This window comes from Pseudophryne corroboree, chromosome 1 (assembly GCF_028390025.1).
Source record: "Pseudophryne corroboree isolate aPseCor3 chromosome 1, aPseCor3.hap2, whole genome shotgun sequence".
In the NCBI taxonomy this organism is placed as follows: Eukaryota; Metazoa; Chordata; class Amphibia; order Anura; family Myobatrachidae; genus Pseudophryne; species Pseudophryne corroboree.
Window position 1 is genome coordinate 1,077,141,230 of NC_086444.1, and position 23,872 is coordinate 1,077,165,101.

Below are 23,872 nucleotides of genomic sequence, written 5' to 3' on the forward strand. Positions count from 1 at the left end.
TGGTCGTCTGTCCTTTTGAATGCAGGAAATGCATTGTAATCACTGAATAACAGCTTTTCGGTGTTGCATCATTAGGCTTTGAAGTCTGGTTACTCACATTTCTCCTACGTCCTAGAGGATGCTGGGGACACCAAAAGAACCATGGGGTATAGACAGGTTCCACAGGAGACATGGGCACTTTAAGACTTTGAAAAGGGGTGTGCACTGGCTCCTCCCTCTATGCCCCTCCTCCAGACTCCAGTTTTAGAATTGTGCCCAGTGAGACTGGACGCACTACAGGGGAGCTCTACTGAGTTTCTCTGATAATACTTTTTTGTTAGGTTTTTTTATGTTCAGGGAGGTTGCTGGCAACAACCTCCCTGCTTCGTGGGACTGAGGGGAGAGAAGTTATGACCCACTTCTAGTGAGTTTAAGGGCTCTGCTTCTGGCTACAGGACACCATTAGCTCCTGAGGGTTTGATCGCTGGGTACGCTCAGATGCTCGCTCCCACAGCTGGCCGTCACCCCCCTCACAGAGTCAGAAGACAGGTGAGTAGAAGAAGAAAGAAGACTTCAGTGACGGCATTTTCCTGAGGTACCGCGCAGCAGATGTACGCTGCACGCCAAGCTCCCGCTCACACATACACACAGCACTTTTGGGTGCAGGGTGGGGGGGGGGGGGGGGGGAGCTTAAAATACCTCAAAATAAGTCTGGCAAGAGGGGACATTACGGTATAATACTGTCCTACCCCCGCCAGTATACTCCACCATGTCGGCACCGCAGACTCCTGATTGGTTGAATGTATTGAATGCTTTGAATGCTAATGTAGCTCGTATTAGTAAAAGATTGGACAAGTCTGAGTCTCAGACCCAAGCATGGAAGAAATCTGTGGAAGATATGTTATTACAAGTTCAGGTCCCCTCCTGGTCACAGAAACGTACGTTTACCCAATTGGCAGACACTGATACCAACACGGACACTGACTCCAGATTAGATCCTAAATTGGCAAAGAGCATTCAGTACATGATTGTGGCTATTAAAGAGGTATTGCATATCACTGAGGACCCTGCTGTTCTGGATAAAAGGGTCTGTATGTATAAGTAAAAGAAACCTGAGATAACGTTTCCTCCCTCTCATGAACTGAATACTTTATTTGATAAAGTCTGGGAAAGTCCTGACAGAAAATTTCAGATTCCCAAAAGGATTCGTTTATCCGTTTTCCACTGGGGATAGGGAAAAGTGGGAGTTACCCCCCATTGTGGACAAGGCCCTATCACGGTTGTCTAAAAAGGCGGCTCTTCCGTCACCTGACACGGCAGCCCTTAAAGACCCTGCAGAATGTAGGCAGGAGGCTACGCTAAAATCCATTTATACGACCACAGGTACACTACTCAGACCGGTCATTGCCTCTGCGTGGGTGAGTAGTGCTATTGAAAAGTGGGCAGATAACTTGTCATCTGACATAGATTCTCTAGATAGGGTAACATCCTCTTGACGCTGGGTTATATCAAGGACGCGGCAGTTTACCTAAAGGAAGCTGCGAGGGATATTGGCCTTTTGGGATCAAAGGCCAATGCCATGGCAGTCTCAGCTAGGCGAGCATTATGGATTCATCAGTGGAATGCTGATACTGACTCTAAGAAAAATGTGGTATCCCTACCGTACAAAGGTGGTGTCTTGTTCGGTGACGGCCTCGCTGATTTGGTATCTACGGCTACCACGGGTAAATCATCATTTTTGCCTTATGTGCCTTTGCAACAAAGGAAGACACACCACTATCAAATGCAGTCCTTTTGGCCCAATAAATACAAGAAAGGGCGAGGTTCTTCCTTCCGTGCGGCTAGAGGAAGGGGAAAAGGTAAAAGATCACCAGCCGTGGCGGGTTCCCAGGAGCAGAAGTCCTCCCCGACTTCTGCCAAATCTAGCGCATGACGCTGGGGCTCCTCTGCGGGAGTCCGCACCGGTGGGGGCACGTCCCAGACTCTTCAGTCAGTTTTGGGTTCGTTCGGACCTGGACCCATGGGTTTTACAAATAATATCCCAAGGGTACAAACTGGAGTTTCAAGACATCCCCCCTCACCGATTTTTCAAATCGGCCTTGCCAGTTTCTCGTTCAGACAGAGGTAATTTGCAACGCCATACAAAAGTTGTGTCAAAATCAGGTTATAGTCAGGGTTCCCCAGTCACAACAGGGAGAAGGCTTTTATTCAAGTCTGTTTGTGGTTCCGAAGCCGGATGGCTCGGTCAGGCCAATCCTAAACCTGAAATCCCTCTATTTCTACTTAAAAAAAATTCAAATTCAAAATGGAGTCTCTCCGAGCAGTGATCTGCAGTGGAGGAGGGGGATTTTATGATGTCGGTGGACATAAAAGATGCCTACTTACATGTTCCCATTTATCCTCCACATTAGGCTTACCTGAGGTTTGCACTTCAGGATTTTCATTACCAATTTCAGACGTTGCCGTTTGGTCTGTCCACGGCTCCGAGGGTTTTCACCAAAGTAATGGCGGAAACGATGGTTCTCCTGCGCAAGCAAGGAGTCACAATTATCCCGTACTTGGACGATCTCCTGATAAAGGCGAGATCCAGGGACCAGTTGATGAAAAACGTTGCCCTGTCCCTGACAGTTCTTCAACAACACGGTTGGCTCCTGAACTTGCCAAAATCACAGTTGATTGCGGCAACGAGGTTGTCATTTTTAGGGATGATACTGGACACAGAACTACAGAGAGTTTTTCTTCCGGTGGAAAAGGCTCAGGAACTTCAGAGCCTAGTCAAACAAATTCTGAAACCACCAAGAGTGTCAATCCATCAGTGCACTCTGTTGCTGGGGAAGATGGTGGCGACCTACGACGCCATTCAGTTTGGCAGATTCCATGCCGGAGTATTTCAGTGGGACCTGTTGGACAAGTGGTCCGGATTCCACCTGCACATGCACCGGAAGATAGTCCTTTCTTCAAGGACCAGAATAACACTCCTGTGGTGGCTACACAGCTCTCACCTCCTGGAGTGGCGCAGGTTCGGGATCCAGGATTGGGTCCTAATAACCACAGATGCAAGTCTCCGAGGACGGGGTGCAGTCACGCAAGGGGTAAACTTCCAAGGAAGATGGTCAAGCCAGGAAACTTGTCTCCACATAAACGTTCTGGCGTTAAGGGCCATTTACAGTGTTATGCAGGCGGAACATCTTCTTCGCAATCTGCCCGTGCTGATCCAATCGTACAGTGTGACAGCAGTAGCGTACATAAAGCAAACAAAAAGCAGAGCGGCAATGGCAGAAGTCACAAAAGTTCTTCGCTGGGCAGAGAAGCATACAAGAGCGCTGCAAGCGATCTTCATTCCAGGAGTGGACAACCAGGAAGCAGACTTCCTCAGCAGACACGATCTCCATCCAGGGGAATGGAGCCTCCATTAAGAGGTCTTCACAGAAGTGACAAGTCGTTGGGGAATTCCTCACATAGACATGATGGCGTCACGCCTCAACAAAAAGCTTCAGAGATATTGTTCCAGATCCAGGGACCCTCAAGCAATGGCAGTGGATGCACTGGTGACACCATGGGTGTTTCCGTCGGTGTATGTGTTCCCTCCACTTCCTCTCATTCCAAAAGTTCTAAAGATCATAAGAAGAACAAAGGTTCAAGCAATCCTCATTGTCTCAGACTGGCGAAGGAGGGCTTGGTATCCGGATCTTCAGGAATTACTCATAGGAGATCCCTGGCCCCTTCCTCTACGCGAGGACCTGTTACGGCACGGGCCGTGCGTATACCAAGACTTACCGCGGCTACGTTTGACGGCATGGCGGTTGAACGGCAGATCTTAGCACGGAAGGGTATTCCCAGTAAAGTCATTCCCACACTTCTTCAGGCCAGTAAGGGAGTGATGTCTAAATATTACCACCGCATTTGGAGGAAGTATGTGTCTTGGTGTGAATCCAAGAAGGCTCCTGCAGAAGAGTTTCAGCTAGGACGTTTTCTCCATTTTCTACAAGCTGGTGTAGAGGCGGACCTAAAGTTGGGTTCAATTAAGGTTCAAATTTCAGCCTTATGGGTTTTCTTTCAAAAACAATTGGCCTCCCTTCCAGAAGTTCAAACTTTCGTGAAGGGTGTGTAACACACCCAATCTCCATTTGTGCCCCCAACGTGGTGTTGCAGTCCCTTCAATCGTATTTGTTTGAGCCTTTACAGTCGGTGGAGTTGCAGTTTCTCACTTGGAAAGTGGTCATCCTGTTGGCTTTGTCGTCCCCAAGGCGGGTGTCTGAGTTGGTGGCCTTGTCTCACAAGAGCCCTTATTTAATCTTTCATGAAGAGAGAGCAGAGTTAAGGACTCTGCAACAATTTCTGCCGAAGGTGGTTTCATCTTTCCACATGAACCAACCTATTGTGGTGCCAGTGGCTACTGCCTCTTTCGTTGAGTCAAAATCTTTGGATGTGGTCAGAGCTCTGAAAATCTATGTCGCCAGAACGGCTCAGGTTAGGAAAACCGAAGCTCTGTTTGTCCTGTATGCTCCCAACAAGATTGGGTGTCCTGCTTCCAAACAGACCATTGCACGCTGGATCTGTAACGCGATTCAGCATGCTCATTCCACGGCCGGATTGCCATTACCGGCTCCGGTGAAGGCCCATTCTACTAGAAAGGTGGACTCTTCTTGAGCGGCTGCCCGAGGGGTCTTGGCATTGCAACTTTGCCGAGCTGCTACTTGGTCGGGTTCGAACACTTTTGCAAAGTTTTACAAGTTTGATACCCTGGCCGATGACGACCTCAAGTTTGGTCGATCGGTGCTGCAGAGTCGTCCGCAATCTCCCGCCCGTTCTAGAGCTTTGGTATAACCCCATGGTTCTTTTGGTGTCCCCAGCATCCTCTAGGACGTAGGAGAAAATAGGATTTTAATACCTACCTGTAAATCCTTTTCTGTTAGTCCGTAGAGGATGCTGGGCGCCCGTCCCAGTGCGTACTGTATCTGCAGTTTATTATTTCTGGTTACACACATGTTGTGTTATGTTTATAGTCAACCTGTTGCTGACATTGGTTCATGCCGTTGGCTTGGGTTCTGTTGAATTCATTGTTGTACAGCGTGTTTGCGGTGTGTGCTGGTATGAATAGCACCTTAGTTTAACAATAAATTCTTTCCTCGAAATTTGTCCGTCTACCTGGGTACAGTTCCTATAACTGGAGTCTGGAGGAGGGGCATAGAGGGAGGAGCCAGTGAACACCCCTTTTCAAAGTCTTAAAGTGCCCATGTCTCCTGCGGATCCATTCTATACACCATGGTTCTTTTGGTGTCCCCAGCATCCTCTACGGACTAAGAGAAACGGATTTACCGGTAGGTATTAAAATCATGTTCTTTTCATGATGATTTGGTCACTAGGACCAGAAAGTCCTATAGCTGCTTTATTTTTATTTTTTTGCAAATTGTGCTTATTTATATATACAGATGCTTCTTCATTCATCTAGCCTCAATACACCATGCATCTCGACATGTCTGGCGTGAGTGCACTGCCAGGTCCCATGCAACTCTGCTAACTTTCGGCATCTTTTTTTTTAATAAAAAAATGCGTTTTGGCAGCAACGCAATATGACCATGATGCGCGGGAAGACTGCTGATTTATTTGCTGTATGACACTTGGATATTGTGTGTATATGGAGCAGTAAAAAACTTGTATGGGGAAAAAAGCTGCTGCTGCTACATTGTAGCACTTCGTGTACAGATTCAGAGAATGACGCACACAGATATATGTACAAGTGTTATATATAGATGTGTCCTTATGTGTCTTTGCTGCATATAGCAGCGTTTCTTAGTGCTGTACATCACGGTATGCTGCTCTAGATCTCACCCGCCAGCTCCCTGTTAGCAGTGAATGGATAGTGGGTGCATGCGTACGTGTGCTCTCGCTGTGAGGATCGCAGTAAAGGTGCATAAGAACACATGTGTGAAATTAATCAGCAGAGTCTCCACGTGCGTCATAGTTGCATTGTGGCCAAGACGCATTTTCAGCAAAAAGAGGCCCAACGGGGGCTTTTTGGCGTGACTGCAGCAAAGATGAATGAGGACACATCTTTATATAGTATTTAATTTGCTTAAATGGGAAAGAGCGTCCAGTGCCCCAAAAGCCCTTGTGGACTCTAGAGCTGAATGGTCTACAAAACGAACCCTTCTCACTCAGGATTTTATTTATTTTTGCTATTATAGCAGAGTAGCTTTCTCTGTTTAAGGTATATTGCAGTGATAAGCAATTTTATTGTGCAATGTAATTCTGTAAATTCTGTACACAGACCGTTTTACCCATAACGTGTTTCCTTTCATGTACTTGTTGAGATTACATGTCCTAATACATGTTGAGATTACATGTCCTAATACTGTAGACATACTAATGTACCAGTGTGATGGCTAGTACACTGGCCAGTAAAGCACTTAGGGGTAAATCTGTTATGCTTGCACATATTGTGGGGGTTTATTGTTTCCTGCTTTGTCTCTTTACCAAGGCAAAGCAGGAAGCAGTAGCACCGAGATTATTATCATCTCGGCTGCCGGAGAGGCTGATGTGAAAACTCCCCCCTCCGGCAGTGCCTGCCAGTGATGTGCTGTGTGTCTCCTCCTAGCCAGCTCACTGGGCATGTGCGAGATCTCACTATTATCACAAGATCTTCTATGCAGCCTGGAGCCGCCACAGCCAGGGACAGCTCAACGACACCTGCAGGTGTTGGAACGGTCAGTGATACTGACCATTCATAGATTGCCCTGCATATTGGCGTGCTGTCTTGTAGATGGCAGTGCCCATATACGCCCCTGTCATGTAGCGTACACCGCCAGAGTCCTACATGGGAGGCGGGGGGAAACAGTATCAGTGCACATAACATGCGTTGATACCGCTTCTCCCCCATAATGGAGGATCATACATATACCTCTTATAGTCTTAGTGTGTTACATTCTTAAAAAAATTGAATAAGCAAAGCGTGTTTACCAAAGCTACATCTTTCTCTAAACCGCTGTACATTGTCCTCAGGCCTCTCCAGCAGGTCACGCTTTGGGAATCTCATCCCAGGAGCACAAGTGGAAGTGTCAGATTAGTTAGACCAGGGATTACTAACCACAGTCCTCGGGGCACACTAACAGTCCAGGTTTTAAGGATAGCCATATTTGAGCACAGGTGACTTAAGTAGTACCTCAGTTATTCTGATTTAACCATCTGTGCTCATGCACATAATTAAAACCTGCACTGACTCAGACCAATGAGTAATCCACTTGTTCCTTATCTGGGATTTATAAAACCACTTATTGTTGATGTGTGAAGTCAGGCAGCCATGCTTGTTCTGATATTTTCAATACCGTACATAAAGTAGAACCACAATTGACACTTAAGTGATTTAGAAATCTGCCTTTGTATTACTGCCCCATCTGATTTCCTAGAACTCTGCTTTTCCTCTTTCCACCATATGCAGTCACTGTCCAGAGCCAGAGGACAATAGATATTGTGAAGATAGTTGGTAAGCTGAGCCGCGCAGCCCCTTGCATGCAGTGTATTGTGTTCCTGCTCTGCTGAAGCATGCTGAATTAGCAATTAATGAGACCTTTACTAGAAATAAAGCTGTTTTACTGCCAAAACATATGCTAAAGCATTGTGATCACTTTTGTTAACGATAATATATTTTCTCTAACGTCCTAGTGGATGCTGGGGACTCCGTCAGGACCATGGGGATTAGCGGCTCCGCAGGAGACAGGGCACAAAAATAAAGCTTTAGGATCAGGTGGTGTGCACTGGCTCCTCCCCCTATGACCCTCCTCCAAGCCTCAGTTAGGTTTTTGTGCCCGTCCGAGCAGGGTGCAATCTAGGTGGCTCTCCTAAAGAGCTGCTTAGAAAAAGTTTTTAGGTTTTTTATTTTCAGTGAGTCCTGCTGGCAACAGGCTCACTGCAACGAGGGACTTAGGGGAGAAGAAGTGAACTCACCTGCGTGCAGGATGGATTGGCTTCTTAGGCTACTGGACACCATTAGCTCCAGAGGGATCGAACACAGGCCCAGCCATGGAGTCCGGTCCCGGAGCCGCGCCGCCGACCCCCTTGCAGATGCCGAAAAGCGAAGAGGTCCAGAAACCGGCGGCAGAAGACTTTTCAGTCTTCATGAGGTAGCGCACAGCACTGCAGCTGTGCGCCATTGTTGTCACACACTTCACACCAGCGGTCACGGAGGGTGCAGGGCGCTGCAGGGGGCGCCCTGGGCAGCAATGAGAATACCTTGTTCTGGCTAAAAAATACATCACATATAGCCCTTGGGGCTATATGGATGTATTTAACCCCTGCCAGGTCTCACAAACTCCGGAGAAGAGCCCGCCGAAATAGGGGGCGGGGCCTATCTCCTCAGCACACAGCGCCATTTTCCTGCTCAGCTCCGCTGCGAGGAAGGCTCCCAGGACTCTCCCCTGCACTGCACTACAGAAACAGGGTAAAAAAGACAGGGGGGGGCACTTTTTTTGGCGTTTTTGATATATATTAAGCTGCTATAAGGGAGACAACACTTCTATAGGGTTGTTCCTATATATTTATAGCGCTTGGGTGTGTGCTGGCAAACTCTCCCTCTGTCTCCCCAAAGGGCTAGTGGGGTCCTGTCTTCGATAAGAGCATTCCCTGTGTGTCTGCTGTGTGTCGGTACGTGTGTGTCGACATGTATGAGGACGATGTTGGTGTGGAGGCGGAGCAATTGCCGGTAATGGTGATGTCACCCCCTAGGGAGTCGACACCGGAATGGATGGCTTTATTTATGGAATTACGTGATAATGTCAGCACATTACAAAAATCAGTTGACGACATGAGACGGCCGGAAAACCAGTTAGTACCTGTACAGGCGTCTCAGACACCGTCAGGGGCTGTAAAACGCCCTTTACCTCAGTCGGTCGACACAGACCCAGACACGGACACCGAATCTAGTGTCGACGGTGAAGAAACTATTTTCCAGTAGGGCCACACGTTATATGATCACGGCAATGAAGGAGGCTTTACATATCTCTGATACTGCATGTACCACAAAAAGGGGTATTATGTGGGGTCTGAAAAAACTACCTGTAGTTTTTCCTGAATCAGACGAATTGAATGAAGTGTGTGATGAAGCGTGGGTTAACCCCGATAGAAAACTGCTAATTTCAAAGAAGTTATTGGCATTATATCCTTTCCCGCCAGAGGTTAGGGCGCGCTGGGAAACACCCCCTAGGGTGGATAAGGCGCTCACACGCTTATCAAAACAAGTGGCGTTACCGTCTCCTGAAACGGCCGCCCTCAAGGATCCAGCAGATAGGAGGCTGGAAACTACCCTGAAAAGTATATACACTCATACTGGTGTTATACTGCGACCAGCCATCGCCTCTGCATGGATGTGCAGTGCTGGGGTGGTTTGGTCGGATTCCCTGACTGAAAATATTGATACCCTGGATAGGGACAGTATTTTACTGACTATAGAGCATTTAAAGGATGCATTTCTATATATGCGAGATGCACAGAGGGATATTTGCACTCTGGCATCGAGAGTAAGTGCGATGTCCATATCTGCCAGAAGAAGTTTATGGACGCGACAATGGTCAGGTGATGCGGATTCCAAACGGCATATGGAAGTATTGCCGTATAAGGGGGAGGAATTATTTGGGGTCGGTCTATCGGATTTGGTGGCCACGGCAACAGCCGGGAAATCCACCTTTTTACCTCAGGTCCCCTCCCAACAGAAAAAGACACCGTCTTTTCAGCCGCAGTCCTTTCGTTCCTATAGGAACAAGAGGGCGAAAGGACAGTCATATTTGCCCCGAGGCAAAGGAAAGGGTAAGAGAGTGCACCAAGCAGCTTCTTCCCAGGAGCAGAAGCCCCCCCCCGGCTTCTGCAAAGCCCTCAGCATGACGTTGGGGCTTTACAAGCGGACTCAGGGGCGGTGGGGGGTCGACTCAAGAATTTCAGCGCACAGTGGGCTCACTCACAGGTGGACCCCGGGATCCTGCAGATAATATCTCAGGGTTACAGGTTGGAATTCGAGAAGTCTCCCCCTCGCCGGTTCCTAAAGTCTGCTCTGCCAACGTCTCCCTCAGACAGGGCGACGGTATTGGAAGCCATTCACAAGCTGTATTCTCAGCAGGTGATAGTCAAGGTACCCCTCCTACAACAGGGAAAGGGGTATTATTCCACACTATTTGTGGTACCGAAGCCGGACGGCTCGGTAAGACCTATTCTAAATCTGAAATCTTTGAACCTGTACATACAAAACTTCAAGTTCAAGATGGAGTCACTCAGAGCAGTGATAGCGAATCTGGAAGAAGGGGACTTTATGGTGTCCCTGGACATCAAGGATGCTTACCTGCATGTCCCAATTTGCCCTTCACATCAAGGGTACCTCAGGTTCGTGGTGCAAAACTGTCATTATCAGTTTCAGACGCTGCCGTTTGGATTGTCCACGGCACCTCGGGTCTTTACCAAGGTAATGGCCGAAATGATGTTTCTTCTACGAAGAAAAGGCGTATTAATTATCCCTTACTTGGACGATCTCCTGATAAGGGCAAGGTCCAGGGAACAGCTGGGGGACGTAGTAGCACTAACCCAAATAGTGCTGCAACAGCACGGGTGGATTCTGAATTTTCCAAAATCTCAATTGACCCCGACGACACGTCTGCTGTTCCTGGGAATGATTCTGGACACGGTTCAGAAAAAGGTGTTTCTTCCGGAGGAGAAAGCCAAGGAGTTATCCGAACTTGTCAGGAACCTCCTAAAACCAGGGAAAGTGTCTGTGCATCAATGCACAAGAGTCCTGGGAAAGATGGTGGCTTCTTACGAAGCGATTCCATTCGGCAGATTCCACGCACGAACTTTTCAGTGGGATCTGCTGGACAAATGGTCCGGATCGCATCTGCAGATGCATCAGCGGATAACCTTGTCGCCACGGACAAGGGTGTCTCTTCTGTGGTGGTTGCAGAGTGCTCATCTGTTTGAGGGCCGCAGATTCGGCATACAGGACTGGGACCTGGTGACCACGGATGCCAGTCTGAGAGGCTGGGGAGCGGTCACACAGGGAAGAAACTTCCAGGGAGTATGGTCAAACCTGGAGATGTCTCTTCACATAAATATACTGGAGCTAAGAGCGATTTACAATGCTCTAAGCCTGGCAAAAGCCCTGCTTCAGGGTCAGCCGGTGTTGATCCAGTCGGACAACATCACGGCAGTCGCCCACGTAAACAGACAGGGCGGCACAAGAAGCAGGAGAGCAATGGCAGAAGCTGCAAGGATTCTTCGCTGGGCGGAAGATCATGTGATAGCACTGTCAGCAGTGTTCATTCCGGGAGTGGACAACTGGGAAGCAGACTTCCTCAGCAGACACGATCTACACCCGGGAGAGTGGGGACTTCATCCAGAAGTCTTCCACATGATTGTGAACCGTTGGGAAAAACCAAAGGTGGACATGATGGCGTCTCGCCTCAACAAAAAACTGGACAGGTATTGCGCCAGGTCAAGAGACCCTCAGGCAATAGCTGTGGACGCTCTGGTAACGCCGTGGGTGTTCCAGTCAGTGTATGTGTTTCCTCCTCTGCCTCTCATACCAAAAGTACTGAGAATTATACGGCAAAGGGGAGTAAGAACGATACTCGTGGCTCCGGATTGGCCAAGAAGAACTTGGTACCCGGAACTTCAGGAGATGCTCACGGAAGATCCGTGGCCTCTACCTCTAAGACGGGACCTGCTTCAGCAGGGACCGTGTCTATTCCAAGACTTACCGCGGCTGCGTTTGACGGCATGGCGGTTGAACGCCGAATTCTAAGGGAAAAAGGCATTCCGGAAGAGGTCATTCCTACACTGGTAAAAGCCAGGAAGGAGGTGACTGCACAACATTATCACCGCATTTGGAGAAAATATGTTGCGTGGTGTGAGGCCAGGAAGGCCCCCACGGAGGAATTTCAATTGGGTCGATTCCTACATTTCCTGCAAACAGGATTGTCTATGGGCCTCAAGTTGGGGTCCATTAAGGTTCAAATTTCGGCCCTGTCGATTTTCTTCCAGAAAGAATTGGCTTCAGTTCCTGAAGTTCAGACTTTTGTAAAAGGAGTACTACATATACAGCCCCCGGTTGTGCCCCCAGTGGCTCCGTGGGACCTTAATGTAGTTTTGGATTTTTTCAAATCCCATTGGTTTGAGCCACTCAAATCGGCGGATTTGAAATATCTTACATGGAAAGTAACCATGCTACTGGCCCTGGCTTCAGCCAGGAGAGTGTCAGAATTGGCGGCTTTATCGTATAAAAGCCCATATCTGATTTTCCATTCGGACAGGGCAGAACTGCGGACGCGTCCTCATTTTCTGCCTAAGGTGGTGTCAGCGTTTCACCTGAACCAGCCTATTGTGGTGCCTGCGGCTACTAGCGATTTGGAGGATTCCAAGTTGCTGGACGTTGTCAGGGCATTGAAAATATATATTTCAAGGACGGCTGGAGTCAGAAAATCTGACTCGCTGTTTATACTGTATGCACCCAACAAGCTGGGTGCTCCTGCTTCTAAGCAGACGATTGCTCGTTGGATTTGTAGCACAATTCAACTTGCACATTCTGTGGCAGGCCTGCCACAGCCTAAATCTGTCAAGGCCCATTCCACAAGGAAGGTGGGCTCATCCTGGGCGGCTGCCCGAGGGGTCTCGGCATTACAACTCTGCCGAGCAGCTACGTGGTCGGGGGAGAACACGTTTGTAAAATTCTACAAATTTGATACCCTGGCTAAAGAGGACCTGAAGTTCTCTCATTCGGTGCTGCAGAGTCATCCGCACTCTCCCGCCCGTTTGGGAGCTTTGGTATAATCCCCATGGTCCTGACGGAGTCCCCAGCATCCACTAGGACGTTAGAGAAAATAAGATTTTACTTACCGATAAATCTATTTCTCGTAGTCCGTAGTGGATGCTGGGCGCCCATCCCAAGTGCGGATTGTCTGCAATACTTGTATATAGTTATTGTTACAAAAAAATCGGGTTGTTATTGTTGTGAGCCGTCTGTTCAGAGGCTCCTACGTTGTCATACTGTTAACTGGGTTCAGATCACAAGTTGTACAGTGTGATTGGTGTGGCTGGTATGAGTCTTACCCGGGATTCAAAATCCTTCCTTATTGTGTACGCTCGTCCGGGCACAGTATCCTAACTGAGGCTTGGAGGAGGGTCATAGGGGGAGGAGCCAGTGCACACCACCTGATCCTAAAGCTTTATTTTTGTGCCCTGTCTCCTGCGGAGCCGCTAATCCCCATGGTCCTGACGGAGTCCCCAGCATCCACTACGGACTACGAGAAATAGATTTATCGGTAAGTAAAATCTTATTTTCTCTGACGTCCTAAGTGGATGCTGGGGACTCCGTCAGGACCATGGGGATTAGCGGCTCCGCAGGAGACAGGGCACAAAAATAAAAGCTTTAGGACTAGGTGGTGTGCACTGGCTCCTCCCCCTATGACCCTCCTCCAAGCCTCAGTTAGGTTTTTGTGCCCGGCCGAGAAGGGTGCAATCTAGGTAGCTCTCCTGAGCTGCTTAGAATAAAAGTATAGACTTAGGTTTTTTTTTTATTTTCAGTGAGTCCTGCTGGCAACAGGCTCACTGCATCGAGGGACTAAGGGGAGAAGAAGCGAACTCACCTGCGTGCAGAGTGGATTGGGCTTCTTGGCTACTGGACATTAGCTCCAGAGGGACGATCACAGGCCCAGCCATGGATGGGTCCCGGAGCCGCGCCGCCGGCCCCCTTACAGAGCCAGAAGAGTGAAGAGGTCCAGAAATCGGCGGCAGAAGGCATCTTGTCTTCAAGAAAGGTAGCGCACAGCACTGCAGCTGTGCGCCATTGCTCTCAGCACACTTCACACTCCGGTCACTGAGGGTGCAGGGCGCTGGGGGGGGGCGCCCTGAGACGCAATGAAAACACTATTTATGGTAAAAAATACATCACATATAGCTCCTGGGCTATATGGATGTATTTAACCCCTGCCATTTTACCTCATAAAAAGCGGGAGAAAGGCTGCCGTGAAGGTGGCGGAGCCTATCTCCTCAGCACACAAGCGCCATTTTCCCTCACAGCTCCGCTGGAAGGACGTCTCCCTGACTCTCCCCTGCAGTCCTGCACTACAGAAACAGGGTAAAAAAGAGAGGGGGGGGCACTAATTTGGCATATAAAAACATATATAGCAGCTATAAGGGAGAAACACTTATTTATAAGGTTGTCCCTATACATATATAGCGCTCTGGTGTGTGCTGGCAAACTCTCCCTCTGTCTCCCCAAAGGGCTAGTGGGGTCCTGTCCTCTATCAGAGCATTCCCTGTGTGTGTGCTGTGTGTCGGTACGCGTGTGTCGACATGTATGAGGAGGAAAATGGTGTGGAGGCGGAGCAATTGCCTGTATTAGTGATGTCACCCCCTAGGGAGTCGACACCTGACTGGATGGTCTTATTTAAGGAATTACGTGATAGTGTCAGCACTTTACAAAAAATTGTTGACGACCTGAGACAGCCGGCAAGTCAGTTAGTGCCTGTCCAGGCGTCTCAAACACCGTCAGGGGCTCTAAAGCGCCCATTACCTCAGTCGGTCGACACAGACACGGACACTGACTCCAGTGTCGACGGTGAAGAAACAAACGTATTTTCCAGTAGGGCCACACGTTACATGATCACGGCAATGAAGGAGGCTTTGCATATTTCTGATACTACAAGTACCACAAAAAAGGGTATTATGTGGGGTGTGAAAAAACTACCCGTAGTTTTTCCTGAATCAGAAGAATTAAATGAAGTGTGTGATGATGCGTGGGTCTCCCCCGATAAAAAATTGCTGATATCTAAGAAATTATTGGCATTATACCCTTTCCCGCCAGAAGTTAGGGAGCGTTGGGAAACACCCCCTAGGGTGGATAAGGCACTCACACGCTTATCAAAACAAGTGGCGTTACCGTCTCCTGATACGGCCGCCCTCAAGGAGCCAGTTGATAGGAAGCTGGAAAATGTCCTAAAAAGTATATACACACATACTGGTGTTATACTGCGACCAGCGATTGCCTCAGCCTGGATGTGCAGCGCTGGGGTGGCGTGGTCGGAGTCCCTGACTGAAAATATTGATACCCTGGACAGGGACAATATTTTATTGACTATAGAGCGTTTAAAAGATGCGTTTCTATATATGCGTGATGCACAGAGGGATATTTGCACCCTGGCATCAAGAGTAAGTGCGATGTCCATTTCTGCCAGAAGATGTTTATGGACACGACAGTGGTCAGGTGATGCGGATTCCAAACGGCATATGGAAGTATTGCCGTATAAAGGGGAGGAGTTATTTGGGGTCGGTCTTTCGGACCTGGTGGCCACGGCAACTGCTGGAAAATCCACCTTTTTACCCCAACTCACCTCTCAGCAGAAAAAGACACCGTCTTTTCAGCCTCAGTCCTTTCGTCCCCATAAGGGCAAGCGGGCAAAAGGCCAGTCATATCTGCCCCGGGGTAGAGGAAAGGGAAAAAGACTGCAGCAGACAGCCTCTTCCCAGGAACAGAAGCCCTCCACCGCTTCTGCCAAGTCCTCAGCATGACGCTGGGGCCTTACAAGCGGACTCAGGTGCGGTGGGGGGTCGTCTCAAGAGTTTCAGCGCGCAGTGGGCTCACTCGCAAGTGGACCCCTGGATCCTACAGGTAGTATCCCAGGGGTGCAGATTGGAATTCGAGACGTCTCCCCCTCGCAGGTTCCTGAAGTCTGCTTTACCAACGTCTCCCTCCGACAGGGAGGCAGTATTGGAAGCAATTCACAAGCTGTATTCCCAGCAGGTGATAATCAAAGTACCCCTCCTACAACAGGGAAAGGGGTATTATTCCACACTATTTGTGGTACCGAAGCCAGACGGCTCGGTGAGACCTATTCTAAATCTGAAATCTTTGAACACTTACATACAAAGGTTCAAATTCAAGATTGAGTCACTCAGAGCAGTGATAGCGAACCTGGAAGAAGGGGACTATATGGTGTCCCTGGACATGTCCCAATTTGCCCTTCTCACCAAGGGTACCTCAGGTTCGTAGTACAGAACTGTCATTATCAGTTTCAGACGCTGCCGTATGGATTGTCCACGGCACCCCGGGTCTTTACCAAGGTAATGGCCGAAATGATGATTCTTCTTCGAAGAAAAGGCGTCTTAATTATCCCTTACTTGGACGATCTCCTGATAAGGGCAAAGTCCAGGGAACAGTTGGAGGTCGGAGTAGCACTATCTCGGGTACTGCTACAACAGCACGGGTGGATTCTAAATATTCCAAAATCGCAGCTGATCCAGACGACACGTCTGCTGTTCCTAGGGATGATTCTGGACACAGTCCAGAAAAAGGTGTTTCTCCCGGAGGAGAAAGCCAGGGAGTTATCCGAGCTAGTCAGGAACCTCCTAAAACCAGGAAAAGTGTCAGTGCATCATTGCACAAGGGTCCTGGGAAAAATGGTGGCTTCTTACGAAGCGATTCCATTCGGCAGATTTCACGCAAGAACTTTTCAGTGGGATCTGCTGGACAAATGGTCCGGATCGCATCTTCAGATGCATCAGCGGATAACCCTGTCTCCGAGGACAAGGGTGTCTCTTCTGTGGTGGCTGCAGAGTGCTCATCTACTAGAGGGCCGCAGATTCGGCATTCAGGATTGGATCCTGGTGACCACGGATGCCAGCCTGAGAGGCTGGGGAGCAGTCACACAGGGAAGAAATTTCCAGGGAACGTGGTCAAGTCTAGAGACTTCTCTCCACATAAATATACTGGAGCTAAGGGCAATTTACAATGCTCTATGCCTAGCAAGACCTCTGCTTCAAGGTCAGCCGGTGCTGATCCAGTCGGACAACATCACGGCAGTCGCCCACGTAAACAGACAGGGCGGCACAAGAAGCAGGAGGGCAATGGCAGAAGCTGCAAGGATTCTTCGCTGGGCGGAAAATCATGTGATAGCACTGTCAGCAGTGTTCATTCGGGAGTGGACAACTGGGAAGCAGACTTCCTCAGCAGGCACGACCTCCACCCGGGAGAGTGGGGACTTCACACGGAAGTCTTCCACATGATTGTGAACCATTGGGAAAAACCAAAGGTGGACATGATGGCGTCCCGCCTCAACAAAAAACTGGACAGGTATTGCGCCAGGTCAAGGGACCCTCAGGCAATAGCTGTGGACGCTCTGGTAACACCGTGGGTGTACCAGTCAGTGTATGTGTTCCCTCCTCTTCCTCTCATACCCAAGGTACTGAGAATTATAAGACGGAGAGGAGTAAGAACTATACTCGTGGCTCCGGATTGGCCACGGAGGACTTGGTACCCGGAACTTCAAGAGATGCTCACAGAGGACCCATGGCCTCTGCCGTTAAGAAGGGACTTGCTTCAGCAAGGACCCTGTCTGTTCCAAGACTTACCGCGGCTGCGTTTGACGGCATGGCGGTTGAACGCCGGATCCTAAGGGAAAAAGGCATTCCGGAAGAGGTCATACCTACCCTGGTCAAAGCCAGGAAGGAGGTGACCGCACAACATTATCACCGCATTTGGCGAAAATATGTTGCGTGGTGTGAGGCCAGGAAGGCCCCCACGGAGGAATTTCAACTCGGTCGATTCCTGCATTTCCTGCAAACAGGAGTGTCTATGGGCCTCAAATTGGGGTCCATTAAGGTTCAAATTTCGGCCCTGTCGATTTTCTTCCAGAAAGAATTGGCTTCAGTTCCTGAAGTCCAGACATTCGTCAAGGGAGTACTGCATATACAACCCCCTTTTGTGCCTCCAGTGGCACCGTGGGATCTCAACGTAGTTCTGGGATTCCTCAAATCACATTGGTTTGAACCGCTCAAATCTGTGGATTTGAAATATCTCACATGGAAAGTGACCATGCTGTTGGCCCTCGCCTCGGCCAGGCGAGTGTCAGAATTGGCGGCTTTGTCTCACAAAAGCCCATATCTGATTTTCCATTCGGACAGGGCAGAACTGCGGACTCGTCCCCAGTTTCTCCCTAAGGTGGTGTCAGCGTTTCACCTGAACCAACCTATTGTGGTGCCTGCAGCTACTAGGGACTTGGAGGACTCCAAGTTGCTAGACGTTGTCAGGGCCCTGAAAATATATATTTCCAGGACGGCTGGAGTCAGGAAAACTGACTCGCTGTTTATCCTGTATGCACCCAACAAGCTGGGTGCTCCTGCTTCTAAGCAGACGATTGCTCGTTGGATTTGTAGTACAATTCAGCTTGCACATTCTGTGGCAGGCCTGCCACAGCCAAAATCTGTAAATGCCCATTCCACAAGGAAGGTGGGCTCATCTTGGGCGGCTGCCCGAGGGGTCTCGGCTTTACAACTTTGCCGAGCTGCTACTTGGTCAGGGGCAAACACGTTTGCAAAATTCTACAAATTTGATACCCTGGCTGAGGAGGACCTGGAGTTCTCTAATTCGGTGCTGCAGAGTCATCCGCACTCTCCCGCCCGTTTGGGAGCTTTGGTATAATCCCCATGGTCCTGACGGAGTCCTCAGCATCCACTTAGGACGTCAGAGAAAATAAGAATTTACTTACCGATAATTCTATTTCTCGTAGTCCGTAGTGGATGCTGGGCGCCCATCCCAAGTGCGGATTGTCTGCAATACTTGTACATAGTTATTGTTACAAAAATCAGGTTATTATTGTTGTGAGCCATCTTTTCAGAGGCTCCTCTGTTATCATGCTGTTAACTGGGTTCAGATCACAAGTTGTACAGTGTGATTGGTGTGGCTGGTATGAGTCTTACCCGGGATTCAAAATCTTTCCTTATTGTGTACGCTCGTCCGGGCACAGTATCCTAACTGCGGCTTGGAGGAGGGTCATAGGGGGAGGAGCCAGTGCACACCACCTAGTCCTAAAGCTTTTATTTTTGTGCCCTGTCTCCTGCGGAGCCGCTAATCCCCATGGTCCTGACGGAGTCCCCAGCATCCACTACGGACTACGAGAAATAGAATTATCGGTAAGTAAATTCTTATTTTATTGTACACTTTGTAATACACACACATATTAGTTGCCTATAGATAAATATATTTTGTACTATAATCACTTTTTGAAATATTCATAAGTCCATATTACAGGTTGAGTATCCCATATCCAAATATTCCGAAATACGGAATATTCCGAAATACGGACTTTTTTGAGTGAGAGTGAGATAGTGAAACCTTTGTTTTTTGATGGCTCAAAGTACACAAACTTTGTTTAATACACAGTTATTAAAAATATTGTATTAAATGACCTTCAGGCTGTGTATATAAGGTGTATGTGAAACATAAATGAATTGTGTGAATGTACACACACTTTGTTTAATGCGCAAAGTTATAAAAAATATTGGCTAAAATGACCTTCAGGCTGTGTGTATAAGGTGTATATGTAACATAAATGCCTTCTGTGCTTAGATTTAGGTCCCATCACCATGATATCTCATTATTGTATGCATTTATTCCAAAATACGGAAAAATACGGTATCCAAAATACCTCTGGTCCCAAGCATTTTGGATAAGGGATACTCAACCTGTAAAATGTTTCTTAAATACAAATGAGCCCTTGAGCTTGCTGTGCAAGTAAACGACACAATTAAAGGGATCTTGGAACATGTGTCCCTTGGGGCTTCTTCACAATGTAATTATCCCCAAGTCAACCACAGGGACTCTCTGGTGCATATGTGAAATATGTTTTGTTAGCGCCTCCTTGCTTTCCTCAGGCTGTATGAGAGACATGTCTGTGAATACATAGTGCTAGGAATGCAGTAAGTACCAAGTACTAGCACTGTCCTAAGGAGGAAGACCTTTCATCCGGTTGTCTACACTGAAATATTCCCTTACTTGACCACACGAAAAGGTTAAATCGCCGTTTTGCTTTGTTTGATTATTTCTTCTTGCTTTATTGCCCATTTCATCACCCATGCTGCTCATTCTTGAATTAATCAGATTTAGCTCAGCCAGCTGAAAACATTCATCTGCAACAGAGCAAATACTTGTCATAGTGAAAAAAGCTCAATATAAAAGACTAAAAGGACTCCAATAACAGTTGCTCTCAACTTATAAAGAAAACTGTAACTCATAAGAAGGGCTGTTAACAAGGGTGCAGTCAACCTACAATTGAAACTGGGATAACTCTTTTTCCTTTTACATTATTGCCTGGCAACTGCAGTGGACGTTTCTCTTACGAGTTTGGAACCACTGCAGAAGAGCCCGGTGCACGCTTTTTGATTCCCGCAATGAAAGTACTCCCAACAATCCAGCCAAAACTTTAATTCCTTTGTTTCAACTTGATACCTGTATAGGTTGCTCATATTGTGTTTCACTTTGTAGTTTATTGTATTATTTTTCAGCATTGACCCGCATGTTGGCTTTATACTGCAAGTTCCTTTCATATATCCATGACTGCCTAAATTTCTCTTATTTCTCTGACGTCCTAGTGGATGCTGGGAACTCCGTAAGGACCATGGGGAATAGACGGGCTCCGCAGGAGACTGGGCACTCTAAAAGAAAGATTAGGTACTATCTGGTGTGCACTGGCTCCTCCCTCTATGCCCCTCCTCCAGACCTCAGTTAGATTTCTGTGCCCGGCCGAGCTGGATGCACACTAGGGGCTCTCCTGAGCTCCTAGAAAGAAAGTATATGTTAGGTTTTTTATTTTACAGTGAGACCTGCTGGCAACAGGCTCACTGCAACGAGGGACTAAGGGGAGAAGAAGCGAACCTACCTGCTTGCAGCTAGCTTGGGCTTCTTAGGCTACTGGACACCATTAGCTCCAGAGGGATCGACCGCAGGACCCGTCCTTGGTGTTCGTTCCCGGAGCCGCGCCGCCGTCCCCCTTACAGAGCCAGAAGCATGAAGATGGTCCGGAAAATCGGCGGCAGAAGACTTCAGTCTTCACCAAGGTAGCGCACAGCACTGCAGCTGTGCGCCATTGCTCCTCATTCACACTTCACACTTCGGTCACTGAGGGTGCAGGGCGCTGGGGGGGGGCGCCCTGAGCAGCAATAAAAACACCTTTGCTGGCAAAATAATCACAATATATAATCCCAGAGGCTATATATGTGATAATTACCCCTGCCAGAATCCATAAAAAAGCGGGAGAAAAGTCTGCGAAAAAGGGGCGGAGCTATCTCCCTCGGCACACTGGCGCCATTTTCTCTTCACAGTGTAGCTGGAAGACAGCTCCCCAGGCTCTCCCCTGTAGTTTTCAGGCTCAAAGGGTTAAAAAGAGAGGGGGGGCACTAAATTTAGGCGCAATATTGTTTATACAAGCAGCTATTGGGGAAAATTCACTCAGTGATAGTGTTTATCCCTACATTATATAGCGCTCTGGTGTGTGCTGGCATACTCTCTCTCTGTCTCCCCCAAAGGGCTGTGTGGGGTCCTGTCCTCAGTCAGAGCATTCCCTGTGTGTGTGCGGTGTGTCGGTACGGCTGTGTCGACATGTTTGATGAGGAGGCTTATGTGGAGGCGGAGCAGATGCCGATAAATGGGATGTCGCCCCCTGTGGGCCGACACCAGAGTGGACGGATAGGTGGAAGGTATTAACCGACAGTGGTCAACTCCTTACATAAAAGGCTGGATGACGTAACAGCTATGGAACAGCCGGCTTCTCAGCCCGCGCCTGCCCAGGCGTCTCAAAGGCCATCAGGGGCTCAAAAACGCCCGCTCCCTCAGATGGCAGACACAGATGTCGACACGGAGTCTGACTCCAGTGTCGACGAGGTTGAGACATATACACAATCCACTAGGAACATCCGTTACATGATCCCGGCAATAAAAAATGTGTTACACATTTCTGACATTAACCCAAGTACCACTAAAAAAGGGTTTTATGTTTGGGGAGAAAAAGCAGGCAGTGTTTTGTTCCCCCATCAAATGAGTGAATGAAGTGTGAAAAAGCGTGGGTTCCCCCGATAAGAAACTGGTAATTTCTAAAAAGTTACTGATGGCGTACCTTTTCCCGCCAGAGGATAAGTTACGCTGGGAGATATCCCCTAGGGTGGATAAGGAGCTCACACGTTTGTCAAAAAAGGTGGCACTGCCGTCTTAGGATACGGCCACTTTGAAGGTACCTGCTGATAAAAAGCAGGAGGCTATCCTGAAGTCTGTATTTACACACTCAGGTACTAGACTGAGACCTGCAGATAGTGCTGCTGCAGCGTGGTCTGTAACCCTGTCAAACAGGGATACTATTTTGCGAACATAAGTCGTCGTCTTATATATGAGGGATGCACAGAGGGATATTTTGCCGGCTGGCATCCAGAATTAATGCAATGGCCATTCTATCAGCAGGGTATTAGAGACCCGACACTGGACAGGTGATGCTGACTTTAAAAGGCACATAGAGCCTTATAAGGGTGAGGAATTGTTTGGGGATGGTCTCTGGGACCTCGTATCCACAGCAACAGCTGGGAAGAAAAATTTTTACCTCAGGTTTCCTCACAGCCTAAGAAAGCACTGTATTATCAGGTACAGTCCTTTCGGCTTCAGAAAAGCAAGCGGGTCAAAGGCGCTTCCTTTCTGCACAGAGACGAGGGAAGAGGGAAAAAGCTGCACCAGTCAGCCAGTTCCCAGAATCAAAATTCTTCCCCCGCTTCCTCTGAGTCCAACGCATGACGCGGGGGCTCCACAGGCGTAGCCAGGTACGGTGGGGGGCCGCCTCAAAAATTTCAGCGATCAGTGGGCTCGCTCACATGGATCCCTGGATCCTTCAAGTAGTATCTCAGGGGTACAGGCTGGAATTCGAGGCATCTCCCCCCCGCCGTTTCCTCAAATCTGCCTTGCCGACAACTCCCTCAGGCAGGGAGGCTGTGCTAGAGGCAATTCACAAGCTGTATTCCCAGCAGGTGATAGTCAAGGTGCCCCTACTTCCACAAGGACGGGGTTACTATTCCACACTGTTTGTGGTACCGAAACCGGACGGTTCGGTGAGACCCATTTTAAATTTGAAGTCCTTGAACACATACATAAAAAATTCAAGTTCAAGATGGAATCGCTCAGGGCGGTTATTGCAAGCCTGGAGGAGGGGGATTACATGGTATCCCTGGACATCAAGGATGCTTACCTACATGTCCCCATTTACCATCCTCACCAGGAGTACCTCAGATTTGTGGTACAGGATTGCCATTACCAATTCCAAACACTGCCGTTTGGACTGTCCACGGCACCGAGGGTCTTAACCAAGGTAATGGCAGAAATGATGATACTCCTTCGAAAAAAGGGAGTTTTTAATTATCCCGTACTTGGACGATCTCCTTATAAAGGCGAGGTCCATGGAGCAGTTGTTGGTCGGAGTAGCACTATCTCGGGAAGTGCTACAACAGCACGGATGGATTCTATACATTCCAAAGTCACAGCTGGTTCCTACCACACGCCTGCTGTTCCTGGGGATGGTTCTGGACACAGAACAGAAAAAAAGTGTTTCTCCCGCAGGAGAAAGCCAAGGAGCTGTCATCTCTAGTCAGAGACCTCCTGAAACCAAAACAGGTATCGGTGCATCACTGCACACGAGTCCTGGGAAAAATGGTAGCTTCTTACGAAGCAAAATTCCATTCGGCAGGTTCCATGCAAGAACTTTTCAGTGGGACCTCTTGGACAAGTGGTCGGAATCGCATCTTCAGATGCATCGGCTGATAACCCTGTCTCCAAGGACCAGGGTATCTCTACTGTGGTGGCTGCAGAGTGCTCATCTTCAAGAGGGCCGTAGATTCGGCATACAGGACTGGGTCCTGGTAACCACGGATGCCAGCCTTCGAGGCTGGGGGGCAGTCACACAGGGAAGAAATTTCCAAGGACTTTGGTCAAGTCAGGAGTCGTCCCTACACATAAATATTCTGGAACTGAGGGCCATTTACAATGCCCTAAGTCTGGCAAGGCCTCTGCTTCAAAACCAGCCGATACTGATCCAATCAGACAACATCACGGCAGTCG

At 48.5% G+C, this 23,872-nt stretch overlaps 1 protein-coding gene across 9 annotated transcripts in view; it reads left to right on the forward strand.

Moving 5' to 3' along the window:
• Positions 1-23,872, forward strand: part of ATP8A1 (ATPase phospholipid transporting 8A1) — a 613,161-nt gene that overhangs the window by 317,682 nt on the left and 271,607 nt on the right. For 7 of the 9 annotated variants that reach the window (XM_063920998.1, XM_063921003.1, XM_063920996.1 and 4 more), the window contains one exon: positions 7,418-7,462. The exons of the other annotated variants lie outside the window; for them this stretch is intronic. In XM_063920998.1, coding sequence (XP_063777068.1) covers positions 7,418-7,462 — 45 coding nt within the window. The remainder of the gene's footprint in view (positions 1-7,417; positions 7,463-23,872) is intronic. 9 annotated transcript variants of the gene reach the window in all.